The 22,152-nt window shown below is 27.1% G+C and overlaps 3 protein-coding genes across 29 annotated transcripts in view; 1 reads left to right on the top strand and 2 right to left on the bottom strand.

Moving 5' to 3' along the window:
- Positions 1-5,517: 5,517 nt before the first annotated feature.
- Positions 5,518-22,152, bottom strand: part of LOC114126048 (uncharacterized) — a 263,154-nt gene continuing 246,519 nt past the window's right edge. For 2 of the 23 annotated variants that reach the window (XM_050201581.1, XM_050201580.1), the window contains exons 2-6: positions 9,209-9,453; positions 9,012-9,147; positions 6,157-6,401; positions 5,960-6,095; positions 5,627-5,833 (exon numbers count right to left, since the gene is read on the bottom strand). In XM_050201581.1, coding sequence (XP_050057538.1) covers positions 5,627-5,833; positions 5,960-6,095; positions 6,157-6,401; positions 9,012-9,147; positions 9,209-9,219 — 735 coding nt within the window. In that variant the 5' untranslated portion in view covers positions 9,220-9,453. Of the gene's footprint in view, positions 6,096-6,156; positions 6,402-6,527; positions 6,664-6,724; positions 6,970-7,095; positions 7,232-7,292; positions 7,545-7,669; positions 7,806-7,901; positions 8,110-8,773; positions 8,886-9,011; positions 9,148-9,208; positions 9,454-9,579; positions 9,716-9,776; positions 9,901-13,410; positions 13,551-22,152 lie in introns of those variants that run through there. The other 21 variants (XR_007604363.1, XR_007604364.1, XR_007604362.1 and 18 more) reach the window with 21 other exon arrangements.
- LOC126550311 (52 kDa repressor of the inhibitor of the protein kinase-like) lies at positions 10,123-18,390 on the top strand. Of its 4 annotated transcripts, none has more exons than XM_050201568.1 (13): positions 10,123-10,703; positions 10,864-11,185; positions 11,262-11,327; positions 11,448-11,648; positions 11,796-11,910; positions 15,975-16,093; positions 16,163-16,284; positions 16,350-16,724; positions 16,796-17,289; positions 17,357-17,515; positions 17,578-17,770; positions 17,850-18,154; positions 18,231-18,390. In XM_050201568.1, the coding sequence occupies exons 7-13, from the start codon at positions 16,191-16,193 to the stop codon at positions 18,342-18,344; spliced, it is 1,734 nt and encodes a 577-aa protein (XP_050057525.1). In that variant the 5' UTR covers positions 10,123-10,703; positions 10,864-11,185; positions 11,262-11,327; positions 11,448-11,648; positions 11,796-11,910; positions 15,975-16,093; positions 16,163-16,190; the 3' UTR covers positions 18,345-18,390. The 4 variants fall into 4 exon arrangements, with proteins under 4 accessions (XP_050057525.1, XP_050057528.1, XP_050057526.1 ...); XM_050201571.1 differs by having other exon boundaries at positions 10,123-11,185; positions 16,796-16,999; positions 17,072-17,289; XM_050201569.1 differs by lacking the exons at positions 10,123-10,703; positions 10,864-11,185; positions 11,262-11,327; positions 11,448-11,648; positions 11,796-11,910 and adding exons at positions 12,704-13,290; positions 13,364-13,813.
- On the bottom strand, positions 13,971-15,558 carry LOC126550312 (uncharacterized). Of its 2 annotated transcripts, none has more exons than XM_050201583.1 (5): positions 14,902-15,558; positions 14,699-14,820; positions 14,545-14,619; positions 14,227-14,472; positions 13,971-14,151 (listed from the first exon to the last, which is right to left on the bottom strand). In XM_050201583.1, exons 2-5 carry the CDS (start codon positions 14,816-14,818, stop codon positions 14,008-14,010), a joined length of 585 nt encoding a protein of 194 aa, XP_050057540.1. In that variant the 5' UTR covers positions 14,819-14,820; positions 14,902-15,558; the 3' UTR covers positions 13,971-14,007. The 2 variants fall into 2 exon arrangements, with proteins under 2 accessions (XP_050057540.1, XP_050057539.1); XM_050201582.1 differs by having other exon boundaries at positions 13,976-14,151; positions 14,898-15,558.

The following is a 22,152-nucleotide window of genomic DNA, read 5'->3' as shown; positions in this document are numbered from 1 at the left end:
TTAAATACATTTGAATACCATATTACTTGAAATTGTTTGTACCAATTAAGGATGACACAAACTTATATTTTTCAAATAGGAACCCTTTTTACTACATTGCTTTTAGTAATAACTAATAAGTAACATTTTACTAACACATGACGTACACATAAGTAATATTATAATGTAGTACCTACTGCCTACCCTGTACTAAAAGTTGACTTTACAAGTACCTAATATATACAAGTGGCCTATTGACCTTGTAATTGTAACATTTATGGTTTGAATAGCAACAATGTTCAGAATTTAAATAAATATATTATTAAAGAGAAAATGGGAGTTGTTAGCATGCTTAAGAAATCACCCAGTACATTTGTAATTAGTAGTTTTCTTTAGTAAGTATAAGTATTGATTTAGTTGTTTATTTATTTGATAATTTTCTTCTGCTCGTGTTCTCGTGTTTAAGAGTGGAGTCATTAAATAATGTCGACATGGATAACCACCATCCCTTATCAAAAAACTTTATTCCCATATTCATGGTTTTCAAACTTTGCTCTGACTAAAGAATTGTCGAAAATTGTACTGTCATGAACAGATCCTGGCCATCTATAATATATAATTATTAATTATACTATCTGGTCTATTGGTACAGTATAATAATTTATGTTTACCAAAAACAATATTCATAATTTCCATATTGTTATTGCATATAATCTGAACATTGAAAGAAAAATACCCTTTTCTATTACAAAACCGTTCACCAATATCACTATTAGGAGACTGTATTCGTATATGAGTGCAGTCTATAACACCAATAACACATGGGAAATTTCTTATTTTATAAAACCATTAAAACCCTGTGAAAACTATACTTCTTTCATGTGCGTTCTGAGGCATGTTTATAAACTGATAGTTAAAGACGAGCAATAGCAGTTGAAACTCTTTTATTAGTTCTATATACAGTAGATTTATTAACTCTGATATGACACCAATAACTACCTGAAATTAAAATTGTATAACTAATATATTTGTATTTATTGCTTTAAAATTTATTTATCCTAGGCGCAAATAGGGGGGGGGGAAAGGCTAAGACCCTAAACTTAGCCGTTGCTCCACCCCCCTCCCAAATCCAAGAAATAATCCGGGACATGTATATTATATACAATATTATACATATATACATATTGTACATTTTCTCTAGTCCTCCCTCCCCAAGAATAAAATTGAAATTGTGCCTAATGTATTTATTTAATAGTGAAACTTTAATTTTTATGTTTATTTTATTGTAATTTAATATATTATATAAGTTTTACTTGAAATGTTCCAGTAGCATAATAAAGAAGAGTTATTAAAACTTGTACTTCTGGAGATAGTGCAACATTTCTTTTTGTTCCATGTTTAACATATTCAACAATAAGATGCATTAAAAACACCAAAACTTTCTTTTGAAAACCTATTAATTAAAATATAGTATTATTTTATATAGATGTAATTGCAATATTGCATGTATAATAAATTTAGAGATTTCCTATTCTTATAATAAGTGTAATAAACAAACATTGGTGTATGTTAGACGTAACCAAACATACACCAATGTATGTATGTTTGGCGTCAATAGGCCCAGTCTGCAATCTGATCAAGGGGCCCTTAGGTTATACTTAAAATTGTTAGCTCCGCTTTTTACTTGTTAATTTTTGTATTTATTGAGAGGACGCCAAACCCACACACGTGTTGTCTCTGTTTTATTAACATGCCTATATCATGACAAATTTGCATTCAGCAAAACTTAATTTGTAACATTAGCTTTAATATTAGAGTAAATTTACCTATTATCAAATTTAAAGGTAAGAATACTATCTAGACAATGACAAATGCTCAATAAATCTAATATCAATAAAAGCTTATGTAATTTTCATATTTTAGTAACAGAATTAAACATTTAAACTGTAAAGCGAATTGTTGTATTTCATATGCTAGTGAATTTCTATCAATAGTTGTTAGGAGTGAAAATTCTCATAATGCGTTTGCAGGTACTTCACTTTTTATATAGAACTAAAATTTTTTGGACCTAAGCAAATGCAATCACTAAGTAATTTTGAATTACTTCTAAGTCGTTTATCTAAGCTATTTGCACAAATATAAATTAGATATATAATTAAAAGTTTCTATTTTAAACCTATCAGTTAATGAAATATTTGGCCGTTCATCTGTTACGAACGAAACCTAGACTCGAATTGGTAAACAGTGTATTAAATTATATTATTTTTAATATCATAATTTATATTCAATAATAAAAACATCTGTCTACTTAACCTTATCGAGACCTAATATTAATTTACTTTGTGAATATAAAATCAATAAGAAACCTTAAAAAATGTTCAAATACAGTTACTAAAACAATGACAATATATTTAATTTTAAAATATGAAAATTAAGACTTGTACCAGTCCGACCCTGGGTGTAACTGTATAGTGTAAATCCATTGATATACAATATATATATGTATGTGTCAGTGGCGTAGTTATGATTTTGTTCTGGGGGGGGATATACAATTTATTGGTTAAACATAAAGTGGGGGGCTCCAATAAGTCAATGATTTAAACATTAAAAAAAAGGCTCTGGGGGGGATCTATCCCCATATCCCCCCCCCATAACTACGCCACTGGTATGTGTATGTATATATATATTATATTGTGTATAATCGAAGGCATCAAACTCTTCGAGAGGATTTATTCTATCCCGAAAAAGCCTTGGCCTTGGTAGATGAAATAACATATCCAAAAAAAATTCATCATCGGAATCCGATGTACTTTTTGCTGAACTAACCGACATGATTAACTATTTATTATTTATTATTATATACTACTAAAAAATTACTATAGATGGATAATATATGTAGGTATATAATATGCAAATTATAATAACTAGTATAACTCGTAGAGCATATAACGTAGTCATATAATCTATCCTGAGATTTGAAAAAATATAATTGTGCGATAAACACATAGGCCATAGACTTATAATTTACAAGTCTAACCTAAAAATTTAATTTTTTTCACATATCAGCTTTTGACTCCCAACCACAAATATTATACTAGCCACTGAAATAATAAAATATTTAAATATCATTTTTTATCATCTTGGAAACATCTATGTTTATATTTATTCATAAAAAAAAATATTACTTGTCTTACTAATTTGTTATATTTTACGAACCCGGCGAAGATGGGAACCTATTCTTCGAAAAATAGGAAATACGAAGGTAAGTTAGCCTCTGAGTGCGTTTCTACTTTAATCGCTAAATTAATTTATTAATAAAATATTCCACACTATCGTGTCCTGTACTCGTATGCCTGCAGTAGTAATTATATATATTATTTACGGGATGGGGGCACAGGGATACTGCTCCCCCCAAAGGAAAAAACCGATAGAACAGCCCCCCAACCAATTTTAGTTATGCCAAAAAATGTATTTATATTCTGCAAATTTCTAGTGTGATAACTCTAATTGTAGCATTGATTATATATTGTATAATATTTATAATCAATGGTTGTAGCCAATAAAATATTTCAATTAAAAAGAATAAAATAAAATAAATTATTAGTTACCTAAAACCATGGCTAAGTATATAGGTACCTATGTTCTTATGAAGACGCATTTGCAATGTCAAACTGTTACCTAATTTAATATTTTGTTCTATTTAAGAAATTGTTTTATAATTTAATATAAAAAAAACTTTTATATATTTATTGTGAATTGTAATGCTGTATTCAAATTTGTACTTATATTAATGAATCATGTTGAATTTAATAAACTAAAGAGTCTTAATTAAATAGTCTTACTTTAATTATAAATAGGTAAGCAAATGATAATATAAAACAAATATAGCTAATATCTAAAAGTATGAATTTTGTTTGTAATTTTCATAGGGTTTTAACTCGGTGTTTGAGTATAATTTGTAATAGCTTAGTGTTAATAAATATATTATTATTTTCTGAGATTGAATGTATGTTTTATAAGTTAAAAATATTTAGCTACCTATATTACCATTGATTATACATTGTAATCATAATATAATATATAAATCATATACATAATAAATGCTATTACTTAATTCTTAAAAATGCAATACTATATATTTAATAGTTTCCTATATATTTACTACAATATTTATGTATTGATATAAATATATTGTTTATTGAACTGAGCAATATTATATTTAATAATATAAAGGTAATATAATATATAATAATATTAATTATTATGATTTAGGTGAATTGGTTATTTAGATTCAAATCAATAAATTATTATTGTCAATAATAATAATTTAATAATTAAGTGATCACAATGGATTGTGGTAGGAACGGCAACCTTTGGCAAACCTGAAAAAAATAAATTGTAACATCGCCATTTAGAGCAGTGGCATCTTGCATTGCCACACAACCAGGTCTCAACTTAAGGTACGAGACATCACGCTCAATACTTTGCTTCACTGGATCGTCCAAGTGAGAGTACAGTATTTTTTCTGTCAAGGACAATGGCTTTCTTAATCCATAATATATATACGGCCGAAGATGTTTGTAAGCATCTCTGCTGACTGCTGGATCTCACAAAACACCAGTTTGGTCCATGATATCTGTAAACAAATTAAGAGTACTAACAACAATTTGATTCGAATTGTCAACCAGGTCAGGGGAGGAATACCCCGAACTATAGTGCCCTTTGGCTACTGAGCGAAATATTTACTTGGGATTTTTTATCATATTTTGGTATTTAAATATTTAGTGGCTAGTATAATATAATATAATTAAATGATGGTACTGGTCTAGTTGACCCCCAGGAGGAAGGAAATTCCCCCGCCACTTACATTTTGTATTTTCGATAATCAATAATTTATACAAAAATGTAGGATTAAGTCAAACTAAAGACACTTTATCAGTTGGTAGAACTTTATTGTAATCTTATTGCATTATTATTATCAGACTTAAACCATCGTATTTGTTGTTTATTGTATGTGTGATTAAGTGACATCTTGTCAAAACTTCTGTTAGCGAGGCGCAATATGCATTTTAAAGGCTGAAAAAATAGAAACTAGTATTAGTTGAGTAACTCGATAACAATTTGATTTTTAAAATATATAGTTTGTACTGGAATACTGGATGAATTTTAAATAAATTGACTTAAGTTATACAATACCTTGCCAGGTGTAAATCGGTTAACTGCATACAAATTTGTAGAACTTTAGATGATAAACAATTATTAAGCCATGGTTATATGCTTACTTATAAATATTCTATCATTTTCTTTTAGTCTCTATGATTTTAACTGAAACTTCAGTTTTATTATTATCGTCAGTAAAAATAGAATAAGAAATTTCATGTGTGTTTGTTTCAATTTTAGGCGAATGCTGAGTTTCATTAGTTTTATTTTTATTTATATATATATATACACAGTAGCTTTTTTTCAACAATTTTCTGGGAGGGGGGTCCACAGTTCATACATAATTAAATAATTTACCTATATAAACTATGAGAACTATATTACCTATTGCCTTTATGGCTTTATCACACATTACATTATATTTAACTGTAACTTGGAGACCGTCGTCAGAATACATAGAATACCAATTTCTATACTTATTACTATACTATACTGCAAGGATATGTATCGGTTTTTTTTTCTCTGTAAATACGCCACTGTATATATACGTAGAAAAATTGATTAATAACTTTAAATTGCATATTTTTAACAGTGCAACTAAAAGAATTAATAGTTTTAAAATATTCTTGAATGTACTACTTGTATTATTGGATTTAAACCATCGTATAGAACTTCCGTTATGGCATTTTGAAAGCTGAAAAAATAAAAACTAGTATTAGTTGAGTAACTGATAACAATTTGATTTATAAAATATATAGTTTGTATTGGAAATTGGAATACTGGATGAATTTTAAATAAATTGACTAAAATTATTTAATACCCCGCCAAGGGTCAATTGATGAAGTCTAATTAAGGATACATTAAGGGTTGGTATAATTTTGTTGTAATCTTTAATATTGGCAAATTTCGGGGCTAATATTCCTTGATTCACTTCATTATTTCTTGAATTTTCCGCACTAGAATAATAAATAATTATATTTAGTATATTTTAGTAAAAACAAAGTTATAATAACTTACGTAAAGAACATGTTATATAATATATTATTCAAATCTATTTCATCTGCATTTATATACACGTATAAATGGTAAGAAATTCTATTTACGATTTTAAACGTAGAAAAAAAATTGATTAATAACTTTAAATTGCATATTTTTAACAGTGCAACTAAAATAATTAATAGTTTTAAAATATTCTTGAATGTACTACTTGTATTATTGGATTTAAACCATCGTATAGAACTTCCGTTATGGCATTTTGAAAGCTGAAAAAATAGAAACTAGTATTAGTTGAGTAACTGATAACAATTTGATTTATAAAATATATAGTTTGTATTGGAAATTGGAATACTGGATGAATTTTAAATAAATTGACTAAAATTATTTAATACCTCGCCAAGGGTCAATTGATGAAGTCTAATTAAGGATACATTAAGGGTTGGTATAATTTTGTTTTAATCCTTAATATTGGCAAATTTCGGGGCTAATATTCCTTGATTCACTTCATTATTTTTTGAATTTTCCGCACTAGAATAATAAATAATTATATTTAGTATATTTTAGTAAAAACAAAGTTATAATAACTTACGTAAAGAACATGTTATATAATATATTATTCAAATCTATTTCATCTGCATTTATATACACGTATAAATGGTAAGAAATTCTATTTACGATTTTAAACGTAGAAGAAAAATTGATTAATAATTTTAAATTGCATATTTTTAACAGTGCAACTAAAAGAATTAATAGTTTTAAAATATTCTTGAATGTACTACTTGTATTATTGGATTTAAACCATCGTATAGAACTTCCGTTATGGCATTTTGAAAGCTGTAAAAATAAAAACTAGTATTAGTTGAGTAACTCATAACAATTTGATTTATAAAATATATAGTTTGTATTGGAAATTGGAATACTGGATGAATTTTAAATAAATTGACTAAAATTATTTAATACCTCGCCAAGGGTCAATTGATGAAGTCTAATTAAGGATACATTAAGGGTTGGTATAATTTTGTTGTAATCTTTAATATTGGCAAATTTCGGGGCTAATATTCCTTGATTCACTTCATTATTTTTTGAATTTTCCGCACTAGAATAATAAATAATTATATTTAGTATATTTTAGTAAAAACAAAGTTATAATAACTTACGTAAAGAACATGTTATATATTATATAATATATTATTCAAATCTATTTCATCTGCATTTATATACACGTATAAATGGTAAGAAATTCTATTTACGATTTTAAACGTAGAAAAAAAATTGATTAATAACTTTAAATTGCATATTTTTAACAGTGCAACTAAAATAATTAATAGTTTTAAAATATTCTTGAATGTACTACTTGTATTATTGGATTTAAACCATCGTATAGAACTTCCGTTATGGCATTTTGAAAGCTGAAAAAATAAAAACTAGTATTAGTTGAGTAACTGATAACATTTGATTTATAAAATATATAGTTTGTATTGGAAATTGGAATACTGGATGAATTTTAAATAAATTGACTAAAATTATTTAATACCTCGCCAAGGGTCAATTGATGAAGTCTAATTAAGGATACATTAAGGGTTGGTATAATTTTGTTTTAATCCTTAATATTGGCAAATTTCGGGGCTAATATTCCTTGATTCACTTCATTATTTTTTGAATTTTCCGCACTAGAATAATAAATAATTATATTTAGTATATTTTAGTAAAAACAAAGTTATAATAACTTACGTAAAGAACATGTATATATATATTATTCAAATCTATTTCATCTGCATTTATATACACGTATAAATGGTAAGAAATTCTATTTACGATTTTAAACGTAGAAGAAAAATTGATTAATAATTTTAAATTGCATATTTTTAACAGTGCAACTAAAAGAATTAATAGTTTTAAAATATTCTTGAATGTACTACTTGTATTATTGGATTTAAACCATCGTATAGAACTTCCGTTATGGCATTTTGAAAGCTGAAAAAATAAAAACTAGTATTAGTTGAGTAACTCGATAACAATTTGATTTTTAAAATATATAGTTTGTACTGGAATACTGGATGAATTTTAAATAAATTGACTTAAGTTATACAATACCTTGCCAGGTGTAAATCGGTTAACTGCATACAAATTTGTAGAACTTTAGATGATAAACAATTATTAAGCCATGGTTATATGCTTACTTATAATATTCTATCATTTTCTTTTAGTCTCTATGATTTTAACTGAAACTTCAGTTTTATTATTATCGTCAGTAAAAATAGAATAAGAAATTTCATGTGTGTTTGTTTCAATTTTAGGCGAATGCTGAGTTTCATTAGTTTTATTTTTATTTATATATATATATACACAGTAGCTTTTTTTCAACAATTTTCTGGGAGGGGGGTCCACAGTTCATACATAATTAAATAATTTACCTATATAAACTATGAGAACTATATTACCTATTGCCTTTATGGCTTTATCACACATTACATTATATTTAACTGTAACTTGGAGACCGTCGTCAGAATACATAGAATACCAATTTCTATACTTATTACTATACTATACTGCAAGGATATGTATCGGTTTTTTTTTCTCTGTAAATACGCCACTGTATATATACGTAGAAAAATTGATTAATAACTTAAATTGCATATTTTTAACAGTGCAACTAAAAGAATTAATAGTTTTAAAATATTCTTGAATGTACTACTTGTATTATTGGATTTAAACCATCGTATAGAACTTCCGTTATGGCATTTTGAAAGCTGAAAAAATAAAAACTAGTATTAGTTGAGTAACTGATAACAATTTGATTTATAAAATATATAGTTTGTATTGGAAATTGGAATACTGGATGAATTTTAAATAAATTGACTAAAATTATTTAATACCCCGCCAAGGGTCAATTGATGAAGTCTAATTAAGGATACATTAAGGGTTGGTATAATTTTGTTGTAATCTTTAATATTGGCAAATTTCGGGGCTAATATTCCTTGATTCACTTCATTATTTCTTGAATTTTCCGCACTAGAATAATAAATAATTATATTTAGTATATTTTAGTAAAAACAAAGTTATAATAACTTACGTAAAGAACATGTTATATAATATATTATTCAAATCTATTTCATCTGCATTTATATACACGTATAAATGGTAAGAAATTCTATTTACGATTTTAAACGTAGAAAAAAAATTGATTAATAACTTTAAATTGCATATTTTTAACAGTGCAACTAAAATAATTAATAGTTTTAAAATATTCTTGAATGTACTACTTGTATTATTGGATTTAAACCATCGTATAGAACTTCCGTTATGGCATTTTGAAAGCTGAAAAAATAGAAACTAGTATTAGTTGAGTAACTGATAACAATTTGATTTATAAAATATATAGTTTGTATTGGAAATTGGAATACTGGATGAATTTTAAATAAATTGACTAAAATTATTTAATACCTCGCCAAGGGTCAATTGATGAAGTCTAATTAAGGATACATTAAGGGTTGGTATAATTTTGTTTTAATCCTTAATATTGGCAAATTTCGGGGCTAATATTCCTTGATTCACTTCATTATTTTTTGAATTTTCCGCACTAGAATAATAAATAATTATATTTAGTATATTTTAGTAAAAACAAAGTTATAATAACTTACGTAAAGAACATGTTATATAATATATTATTCAAATCTATTTCATCTGCATTTATATACACGTATAAATGGTAAGAAATTCTATTTACGATTTTAAACGTAGAAGAAAAATTGATTAATAATTTTAAATTGCATATTTTTAACAGTGCAACTAAAAGAATTAATAGTTTTAAAATATTCTTGAATGTACTACTTGTATTATTGGATTTAAACCATCGTATAGAACTTCCGTTATGGCATTTTGAAAGCTGAAAAAATAGAAACTAGTATTAGTTGAGTAACTGATAACAATTTGATTTATAAAATATATAGTTTGTATTGGAAAGGTTATTCCTGGAAAGGTTAATATTGGTGTTGGCGCATGAAGTGCTCAAACATTAGAGCAGCTTTGGCGCAACCTGTTGTTAGGTAATAATAGGTGATAGAATATATATACTACATCAGAAAAAATAAGAAAATTGTGGACTGTATAGTTGATCATAATGAATATTTAACTTAATACAATAGTAATAATAATAAAAATCACAGCCAGTAAAAATTTATAATAATATATAACAGCAGCAAATATTATAATATGCCTTAACGGCTATCAGAACATAATAACAATGTAATATATAATAATAATTCAAGACCTGTCGATCACACTCACACAAATATTTGGTCGATCAATACTCACATCACAGTTGAGACACACACCTGGTTTTATACCCACGCTATCGCACCAGGGCCTGTATAGTTATGTCAAATAAGTTACAATAAAAAACAAATTGACCCTGCGTACGGGCGAATGTGTGCTGACAACTGTTCACGAAGACTTCATAACAATGAAACACTGAATGCAGCCGGTACAGGATCTCTAGTATACACTGTCTACTGTCCAACGAGTAACGAGGTACATCAAAACACGATGAATCACTACACAAATCGCTGGTAATTTTGACCACCCTTATTTGATTATTCCAATAAAAGTGTTGTAAATTAAAAATTTATTGTACCTGTTATTTCTTTTCTTGCCTATTCTGTGTACATAAATAAATAAGTCAAAAATAATTGGTGTTGTTGTGTTACATGGTGGATTGTTGGACAATAGTAACCTGGTTAGAATGTAAAAATCAAATTTGTGTATGAAATACTTCTATTTAAATTTCTAAGTGTCTGCTATCAATGGACAAAATGTTTGATTACTTGTGGTTCAGAGTTTTAAATGTACTATTTGTAATGCAATGTATAAGTACAAACATACTTTAAAGAGACATTTAGAAGGAAAGCATGGCATAGTTGATGATAGTGTAAGCCAAAAGAAAAATGTCAAGTGTGAGTTATGCGAAAAAGATTTTGGCCAAAGAAAAGATATGTTGAGACATATACGGACGATTCATAACAATAAAGAATCAGAACATTTTAATAATGAAGTACTTACAAATTATTAAATATAATTATAACTGCCTATAATAACTTTTAAACAAAAAAATAATTATTATAATACAGGTAAAAACAACAATTCCCAATAAAAACACCATCACACAGTCATTCCACAATAATGAGTATTTACAGGTATCTAATTTACTCAGTGTTTAATTAAAAATACCAACGTTTTACATTTTTTAACATTCCATACACATATGATCAAAGACTTTTATCAGAGAAATTAATAAAATTAGTTTTGATTTACAGAGCATATTACCTGATGGTTATAAATATCATGTTGACGAAACTAAGTTTTTAGAAAATAGGCAATTTATTGTTAGATTTGAAGAATATAATTTTAAGTATGATGAAATTTCATCATGGATATTGCAATTTAATCAAAAAAGCAAAACAACTTATTTAGTGACCAATGTAAGAAAATCTGAATTACCAAGTGTTCTGTTGAAGGTAATTCATTATTACAATGTCACGTGGTACCTAATTCCTAGTTATTAATTAATATTAATATAAATATTTATTATTTTACATTATTTATATTTATAAATTATAAAAGCTAAAGCTAATTAAATAACAATATTTGTTTAACTTTTTTAGAAAAGATATAGTTGTCATCATAACACAAGGCCAAAGAAAATGCAACACCCTGTCCTAAACATTTTAATTGTAAATCTACTATTTGCATACAAATTGTTGAAAATGAAACAGAAAAGTAGGTACATGACCTGTTAGTAAAACAAAACTATTAATTTATGTATAATATGTTGAACTTTGTATAAAATTTTCAAGTATTTTGATTGGACCAAAAAAATTTTATCGACACTTCAAAAAAAATTTTTCAGAAAAATTGAAAATTTCAGTTGTCTATAAATAGCTCAAAAAAACTCAAAATATTTTGAAAATTAAATCATCTAAAGAAAATGCCAATCTAAATAACTGGTAAAATTTTCAAGTATCTACGATTTATACTTGTTGAATAATAACAAATATTTAAAATCGTTTGAAGATAAATCGTTATCGTTACGCGATTTCGTAAAAATTTAAAATTCAAAAGCAATTAAAATTTTTCCTATAATGATACTACGAGTTTTCTCTATAGCTACTTGAAGAAAAACCAATGGAAAACTTAGTGTTGTATTTTTAATCCTTAGTTATAAACACAAAACATTTTATGATTTCCCACATGGCGAAAATATATTGCTAAAATATTTTACAAGTAGGTATTTTACTCAAAATATAAATATTATCAGAAAATTGTATTGACGTTTTCACATGATTTTAAAATATTGTCAAAATATTTTCACATCAAATAACTGTAGAAGATAAAATATTATGATAAAATTGTTTCACAATATATCTTAAATATTTTATCTTCTACAGTTATTTGATGTGAAAATATAATATACTAAGAGTAGGTACCTAATAAATAATAATTATATAGGTAGGTAATAATCTTGGTAATAATAAAACCATAAAATAGACAAAAAAAATTTGTATTTACAGCTATAGTAATTACAAAAATGCTACCAAATTTATTTTAATGAGAAATTATCTTTAATAATAGGTATATTAGGTATAACTAATATTTTCCTTTATAAACAAGTCTAAGTATCTATCTATATAAATCAAAAATATCAAATAAGAAGTATTGCCTATCTATATTTTCTAATGTTCATACCTGTAAATAATATGTAATAGGTATATGCACTCAGTATGATGGTATGGATTAAAATTAAAATTTTTAATTATTATCTAGACAGGTTAGTAGGATAATATAACAAGCAAATCGTTACATTACTTTAGTGCGGCATAACACTATAGGTACCTATAGAAATAGAATCGGAAAAATGAAAATTAATGGTCGTCAAAAAAGTGGTACCAATTAAAATGTTTGATTTAGGGCAAAAAATATCTTACGACACTAATAACTAGCTGATAGGTAATAAATTACAATATATTATACCTACTACCGGGTGTATAATTATCAAATGGAATTTTTAAGAATATAGAAAATAATCTAGGTATGTTTTATTATTCATTATGAATTGCGATGTCACACTCTGATGATCAAGAACATTACTATAATAGGTAGGTAGGTACCTAACAATAATGAATGTTAATAATAATGTAATAAAATTTGCTTATATTATATTGTCAATAGGTAGATGGTTATAATTTATAAATTATAAGTATAAGGATTATTGGTACTTACGTGTTTTAATATTCTGCAGCAGCTCAGCTCTCACTGCTCTCAGTAGTCAGTGCTTTCACAATTTTGGAATTGCCAATTGGTAATACATACATACATACATATATTCATAAATAAGTATTAAGTAAAAACACAACACTATGTGGCTTCAGGCTTGTACAATTCAGATTCACAGTTGTACAGTAGTTGTACAGTATACACGTGAAAATAAAATAGATGGCGGTCGGCGGATACTAAAATTCTAATGCTAACACCGAGTAACACCAATACACATTACACATTTACACAATACCGCTGGTGGAGAGCAAGATCTATAAAGAATTCTTTATAGATCTTGGGTGGAGAGAACGAAGAAGCGTGGTCGGGCAGCGTTGGATTTACTGATAAACAATTGACTTAATAAATTGTACGGATAATGCGATAATAATGGGAATTACCCATCAAATAAGCACTTTATTTTTATACTTTTCTTTATTTTGACTGGCCGGAGCTGCAAGGTGCCAGGACTCAGTGGCGTGCACAGCTTTTTTGAATGGGAGGGGATATTCATTTTGATTTGTCACAGACCCATAAAAATAATAAAATAGATATAGTAATTATTCAATTAGAGGTAATGTTTACAAACCTATCTTCACAGATTGCTGCGATAATTGAAGGTTGTTTTTTAGTAAAAATATTAAGGAATTGATCTGATTTAACAACAGAAGTAACATGATAAACACAAGTAGAGTGTTTCCGAAATACCTATATGAAAATCAAGAATTAGTTTTAATAATAATTAAACATATTGATTACCTATAATATTATCTTAATTACTACCTCTAAAGCTTTCTTCCACGCATTAAAAGCTTCATATACTAATTTGCGTAAAGGCTGACTCCCCACACCGCCAGTTTTAGCAAACACAACACAATGTTTACAGTAAGCACCTTGGTTTTTTTCAGAATAAGCAAGCCAATTAAACTCAAGCAGCCATTTAAATTGGAATTTTAAACCTCTTTTTTCATTTATACTGCATAAGGGAAATTTATATGTAGCCAGTGGTACCCATACTTTAGTTAACGCCTAAATATGTATTACAATAATAATGAAAAAAAAAATTTTAATCTTTAATAAAATCTTAAAGCAATAACTTACAGAATATTTTTCATCATCTGTTAAATCACGATTAACAAATATACCTATGTCATTTACATGCGGCATGCTTTCAATCTAGTAAAGCAAAAATTATAAACATGGCTTACTATTTAGGTACTACACTATTTTAAAAATAAAAATAAATGTTATTTACCTGATCATGATATTCGGGGATTTTTTCCGTAATCTGGATTTTGTTAGGGCTTAGTTGAGGTTCATCAATTTGTTTGCTTTGTTTGGAAAAATAATCGTTTATTTTTCTTTTAGCTGACATAACTAATAAAATAAAATAAATTTATTAAATATATTTTTTTATGGTTGTATGAAAATTCAAGAAAAATAATTTTACTTACCTACTTTTTTATTATGAGACAATGGCTAATTATTAGTACTTTTGATAGAATAAATAACTCTTATGAGTGAACAAGTAAAACAAAAATGTTATCGTATAAACTACACTAATAAAAGTCAACTTGATAGGAGAATGAACGCAAATGGAGATTGAGAACACAATTTATCAAGTTCAATTTACCGTGCTGTAACGAACTGACGAATTCGGAATTACCACCCGATCGATTACGGGTCGACATCGGCCAGGTTATCGGACATGTATATCATTGTAGAACATATTATACATATATTTTCTTACATTTTATAAATAATATTTATATATAAGATTTAATTTAGTATAATTTATTATGCAATGTAAATATGTTATAAATACTAATAGGTATACTAATAGTAGTAATAAAATCAGCTCTGTATCTACATTCCGGGAAAAATTGAAATAACAGGTTTATTTTTAGACCAAACATATTGGTGGAATATTTTTGAAGATAATAAACATATTATGACGCACGTGAATATCGAATTGATAAGAATACAGGAACGCGATCTAATCTACGAGCGAAATTTTGAATTTTAAACCTAAATTTTTTTTCATGTAAACAATAAATCATTGCAAAAAAATCCAAAGGGGGGGATATGACACCCTGATCCCCCCCCGTGAGCACGCCACTGCCAGGACTGTAGTACTGTACAGTGTACACTAGCTTTGGTTGTATAAAATATAAATAGACAAATAGTACTAATTCATAATTGTCTATTTAGCTATACACGCATTACAGATTACGGTTATACATTATGCGGCGTTTTAAGGCCATTGTTTGATATTATTTGGCATTAAATTCCATCCCTAATTATAACCATAGTTATTAAAATTTTTTCAAACCTACATGAAACTTCTACAATTTCTTTCTTTTTCCGAAAAAGGTAGGTACCTATAGCACTGAACTCTATGCTTTAGAAGTAATTGCTTTTATTGCTAATGATTTTTAATTTAACACTTACTAATTTTTTATATTTTGTACTTAACTATTAACAATACATTTTTTTTAATTCTACTAAATAAATTATTTTCTGCTATTTAGTTTTTTGAAAATCACAATAAACATGAATACCATAGAGCATCTTTAATTAGAGGTGAACATTTTTCAAAACTATTTTTAACTAACAAACCAAGTATAATTGATCTTTTGGATGATGACAGGTACCTATAATAATATAATAAATATGAAACTTTAATTATATAATTATATTATTATTTGATAATATTTAGAATAAAACAGAAAAAGCAAAATAGGTTGATGCTTATACCCATTATTGAATGTGTCATGCTATGTGGTAGACAAGGGCTTCCCTTACGTGGCCATAGAGACTCTGGTCCTATTTGTTTTGAAAGTCAGTATTTTAAGAAAATAATCTAAACTATTGGAAATGTTTTTATATTATAATTGTATTTTAAGGTGAATTACAACCATATGTGAATGAAGGCAATTTTCGTGCCATACTCAAGTATAAGGCCAAAGACTTAGACAGTTTTAAAGAATTTTTAGAATCAAATAGCCGGTATAAGTATACAAGTTCTAATATTCAAAATCAAATTATATCTTCATGTGGTGACTTAATATTGGAAAAGATTGTCAAAGAAATTAACACATCTGAGTGCTTCTCAATTTTAGCGGATGAGACAACTGATGTTTCATTGAAGGAACAATTAACTTTATGTGTTCGCTTTGTAACTGGTACCGAAAAAAATGTCAATTTGCGTGAAGTTTTTTTAAAATACATTGTTATTCATAGCCTAACAGGAAAAGATATTGCAAATTCTATCATAAATGGTAAATATTTTATATCTGTTATATTAATTTGCTACTTATAATCAATTCGTATACAAATTTTGTTTAAACAGGTTTAAATTCCTGTGGAATTGATTGTTGCAATATGGTTGGTCAGGGTTATGATGGGGCATCAAACATGGCAGGACATGTCAAAGGAACACAAAAAATTGTATCTGAAAACTTTCCTAAGGCTATATATGTTCACTGTGCCGCCCATAGTTTAAATCTGGCTGTCTCTGCTGCTTGTGATATACAAGCAATTAGAAACTGTTTAGGTATTGTTGAAAAAATGTACTGTTTCTTCAACACACCTAAACGAAAAGATATGTTATTAAGTGAAATTGCAGAAAGTGACTTTAATCCTGATTCAAAATCATTAAAACGCCTATGCGCCACAAGATGGGTTGAAAGGTATTCGGCAATTCATGACTTTGTCGAATTATATCCCTGTGTGGTTAGTGCACTCGATAAAATATCTGAGTGGAAAGACTCAACAGCTACGGATGCTAATATTCTTGCAAAATCTATGGATTCTGAATTTTTTGTTTCTTTACAAGTTATTAAGGTGACTAATTCTGAATCAAAAATGTTTTTTTTTTTTGTCACACGTCAATTTGTATTTTATTCTTTAGGTGCTGTTTGCATATGGTTTGCCTCTATGTAAACTGTTACAAAAAGTTGAACTTGATTTGAAAGAAGCTGTGGACTTAGCTGAAGTGACTGTGACAAGTATTCAATGTTTACGTGATAATATAGAACAAGAGTTCAATAAAATGTTCAAAGAAGCTGAGGTAAAGATTTTGATAAAATGTTATTATCTGACAAAGCAATTATTATTTATTTTTTTTTTCAGAAAATGGCCGATGTGGTTGGCGTGAGTATTTCAATTAAACGTCAGAATAAAATAAACAAAAATCGAGCCAACCTCTGTATTAATGATATAACACCAGAAAAATATTATTGTATAACAATAGCCATACCGTTTATTGATTCATTTATACAGCAATTAAATGAAAGGTTTTTGAAGCACAAAAATATATTAAAAGGCTAGTTAATATCTACCTATTATATTTTATTTTCAAATTAATTTATTTTAGTATTTAAAATATATTTATCTTTCGTTAGGATTTGGGTGTTTATTTTCTAAAACCTATGCTGACGAGTTTGACGAACTGGTACAGTTTTACCTTGATACAGATCTACAAATTGTTAAGGCTGAATTACGACTATGGCATACAAAATTGGAGAAAAATAATGAACAACCGAAAAATGCATTAGATGCGTTACGAGTGTGTAACAAAGAAATATTTCCTAATATCCATCGTCTGTTGAAAATTTTGTGTACTATACCAGTATCTACAGCAACGCCAGAGAGGACTTTTTCGTGTCTTAAGAGACTTAAAACCTACTTACGTAATACAATGACAGAGGTACGTCTTTTGACTTTTATTTACAAATATGTTTGGTTAAATTTATAAGTATAGTGTGTCTGTTAAATTATTTTAGACCCGACTTAATGGACTCACAATGTTGGCAATACATGGAGATGTGCCATTAACAGCTGAGGAAGTGTTGGACGATCTGGCGAAAAAACCAAGAAAATTAGATTTTTTATTATAATGTATTAAAAATTAAAATATATATAATTTTTTAAAACAGAACAAAATTTGTAATTATTATGACTATGGGGGGTGTGGGGGGCAGAGCCCCCACTTTTGTATTCTAGTAAATTTTCAGAGCCCCCCCCCCCCCATTGAAAATTCCTGAGAACGCCACTGTAGTCATATAAATGATAATGATCAATGATCATATTATAATTTGTGTACTGAGGTAGTGATGAGGTACCTACTGCATAACTATAATACATGAAAAATAACTGTTATTTCCTATATTCTTGATTCTTCATCATTGCCTATACAACTCACGAAAATATAATTGTTTAAAGCATGTTTATGTAATTTTGACGAATTTTGTTTACATTTGAATTTATATAGTCCATATTATATGTCGCTTCTCGCTAATAACTTTATAAAAATAAGGTTACTATACTATTTAATATTTATAATTTATATAATAGGTATAGTAACCAGTAGGTATGTATACAGTATACCTACTAATATTATAGGCATTCAATTTTTTATTACCCATAGGTATTTATTTGTTTAATTAATTATTTGTCTGCTTTTCTGATACCTAGTTACAATTATTCAATACTTTCTATTCAAATAAGGTACTTATTCTTGTAAGTTTTTGTAAATAGTGAAAAAGGGATAAGGTAATCCACCGATTTATGATTTGGAAGAAAAGCTAAAAGAGTAAGTAGGTACCTATATGTTTCGTGGAAACATGCAATTCCCATAAATTAGACTTATATACAGTTTAATTACCTATTGGAGAGTAAGAACCTGTTGGTCCATTTTGCCATAATCCACAATTTTCAATGTTCCATAGATAGCACATTTTTAATATATATATAGGTAAAAAAAATGTAGGTGTACCATACACATTATTGTTGTAATTCTATACTAAAATTAATTTTTTCATCATAATAGGTAGGTAACAAGTAGATATTTAGAGAGTATCTAATATTTTTAATGTGTAGTATTTGAATTCTTATTTATTTTATAATTCTATAGAATAGGTATCTATTATATTGTCTTTAAACAAATGATTTCTGATTATTAGGTAGGGTTTATTAGACATTAGTATTTACTAATCAGGATACATAACTTATATTTTGCGTTCAATCAATAGATACTAAATGTCTAAATAGTAAATATAATGTTGAATTTAAAATATGGACATATATTTTTTTTGTATTTTAATTTTTTTTTTTTTCAACAATGTTAATATGTTTTAAGCATTAATATTGTTTAATATTTATATTTTGCTCTACAGCTATAAACAAGAATGTTTCAACTATTATTTGTATGAACAGCTAGCAGCACACTAGGAAAGTTCTGATATCTTGCTGTCATGGTACGCCACTGTCAATATCTTCTTGAAAATCACAGTAAAGCAATTTGTAAATGTATATATTTTTTTAAATTATTCTAAATAGACCTTTATAAATGAAGAAGAAATGTATAATTTTTTTTTTTTATTAGGTAGGCGTTTTAAACGGTAACTGGACAATTTCCCCTTGGACATTTCTCCCCCCCCCACTGTTTTTGGCATAGTAGGACATTTTCCCCCCGAAAAATGTTCTGATGCGGACATTTTCCCCCCATTTTTTTTAAGTTTATTATTTAATAATTTAATATTTTTTATTATTTAGTAAGAAATTATTTTTTTTTATAAATATAATAAAAATTGTATAATAAAACGTAAACAATTTGTATATAAGTAAAAATATAGGTTTTTTAATTAATATATAATAATAAAACGTAAAAAAAATTATATAAGTATAAAAGGTTAAAAAATATTTATGAAACATAGTCTAAAAATTTCGACATAAAAATGATATATTTTGTAAAAAACATTTAATTTCTGATACTTTTTTTATATCTAAGCACATATTTTGTAATCGTCATTCATATTTATTTTTTTTTTTTGTTAAAAAAACCATAGGTACCTATTTTAATTTTTAATAGGTTATTAATTTTAGATACTAGCGAATAATAGAATATGCTAGTACTATTACTTTTTTATTTAGACAATCTTTTAAGTATAATAATACTATTATTTTATTGTTTCAAGTAGTTGAATTGATCAAAAATATACATTACTAATTATAGTATAATTGATTATATTTATAAATAAAAAATTATATTTTACTGGAAAAAAATAATTTCTTATTAAATATTAAATAATAAACTTAAAAAAAAATTGTTAAAAACAGTTGTGTGTTATAAATTATAACTTTTGAAATTAAATTATATTATAATTGAAATTTGAATAGTATATATTAAAATTTACTTTTAACAATCATCTAAGCTAGTAAAGCAAGATTGGATCACAGGAGAAAAAAAATCCTTATGTAAGTTTCCGTGGCAAAATTAAGCTTTTAATTATAATAATTTGAAAATAAGGTTTGAGTGCAATTTTATAGTGACTGATTTTCAAAAATATTTGATCTATGATCTTCAAAACCAGTAAATGTGTCATTCTGTGTATTACTTAAATGATATTCATTTTTTTCAATGACCTTTTTATTTTTGATAAGAAGGCACCTTTATAAAATATAGATCATTTAATTGACACAAATAAATTCATTATAAATATATAAAGTTAAGTATAACTTATGAAATAGTTAAGACTGTTATTATTGAAGTAACATTAACTTTTCTTTTATTGCAGCTAATTAAATTTTAAATACCTACTTAAAATGCTTTCATTTATATTATGCACCACATGATACATCTATACCTTGCAACTATCTTCTTTGTAATTAATAACAGGTACATTAATAAATGACCTCATACAATATATTTATTTTGTATACAGTACCTAATAACCATAACCAATAAGTGAGTTGCTAATGGTAATATAGACTTATTAGTGCAAATGATTTTTTTTTATTTACTTATTGTTCTGAAATAAAAATTATACATGTTTCCAACAATAAAAAAACATAATTATTGTTATTTTATAATGTTGTGACTATTGCATATTAAAGGTACCTACCTATCTGAAAAGAGAATTGTAGGACTCAGTAATTTAGAGTTTACCCTACGTATAGTGTACCTACCTACATTGAGGTGATTTAATGTTTGATACTAAAACGGTTGCTCGATGTGTACTTAAAAATTTAAATATATATAATATTATATTATAGGTAGTACAACACGATTTAAAATAAAATATTGTCTTATATAATATTATCGTTGAAGCTAGAAAATCAAGATCGACGATGAAAGAAACATGACGTTAAACCGGTAGAGCGCGCGTTCAGTGTTATTGCATGAAATTAATAAAACGGTATTAACAGAATAACTGTCGGTGGCGCTCTCACATGTAACGTTTCTGAATAAGTGACGTGTATATATAATCTCGATCCATCCTACGTTGTCGGGGACTGGGCACGACGCCGAACGACAACTCAGCCGTATGGCTACCTCGGCGTTCGCGGTCTTTTGAACGGTTGAGGGTGTGGCGGAAGGGATTGGTGTAACCCTTTGATTAGTTGTTACTAACTTCTCTCTAGTGTCCCACCATCATCATCACTCTGCACATGCCTTTCTTTGGTGTTACAACACCGTTCAATTATACGCGCGCGCCGGGTCTCAGCTCATGTCTGAATACCGGCATACGCCAAAGCAATTAAAAAATTTTAAAAAAAGACAAGCGACATGATTACATCATGTCGTGAGTTACCCAAAATTGGTCCCGGTTGCTGCTCGTCCTGTCGCGTCATGTGTGCTGCCGATCTGTGTCGGTACACTTAGTGCATGTTTTTCAGACCTGCGGTGGGGATCAATTTCGAACG

This window comes from Aphis gossypii, chromosome 2, assembly GCF_020184175.1.
Source record: "Aphis gossypii isolate Hap1 chromosome 2, ASM2018417v2, whole genome shotgun sequence".
Lineage (NCBI taxonomy): Eukaryota > Metazoa > Arthropoda > Insecta > Hemiptera > Aphididae > Aphis > Aphis gossypii.
Note: the sequence above shows the minus strand (reverse complement) of the source record. Positions and strands in the feature narration are given on the sequence as shown.

What these genes read in the sequence shown, in the direction of transcription:
- LOC126550312 (XM_050201583.1), bottom strand. Translation starts at nt 14,818, where the DNA reads ATGTCAGCTAAAAGAAAAATAAACGATTATTTTTCCAAACAAAGCAAA. An exon ending in TCCCCGAATATCATGATCAG is followed by an intron (nt 14,620 to 14,698) that starts GTAAATAACATT and finishes TTGCTTTACTAG; the next exon opens with ATTGAAAGCATGCCGCATGT. An exon ending in CAGATGATGAAAAATATTCT is followed by an intron (nt 14,473 to 14,544) that starts GTAAGTTATTGC and finishes ATACATATTTAG; the next exon opens with GCGTTAACTAAAGTATGGGT.
- LOC126550311 (XM_050201568.1), top strand. Translation starts at nt 16,191, where the DNA reads ATGCTTATACCCATTATTGAATGTGTCATGCTATGTGGTAGACAAGGG. An exon ending in TTTCTTTACAAGTTATTAAG is followed by an intron (nt 17,290 to 17,356) that starts GTGACTAATTCT and finishes TTTATTCTTTAG; the next exon opens with GTGCTGTTTGCATATGGTTT. An exon ending in TACGTAATACAATGACAGAG is followed by an intron (nt 18,155 to 18,230) that starts GTACGTCTTTTG and finishes AAATTATTTTAG; the next exon opens with ACCCGACTTAATGGACTCAC.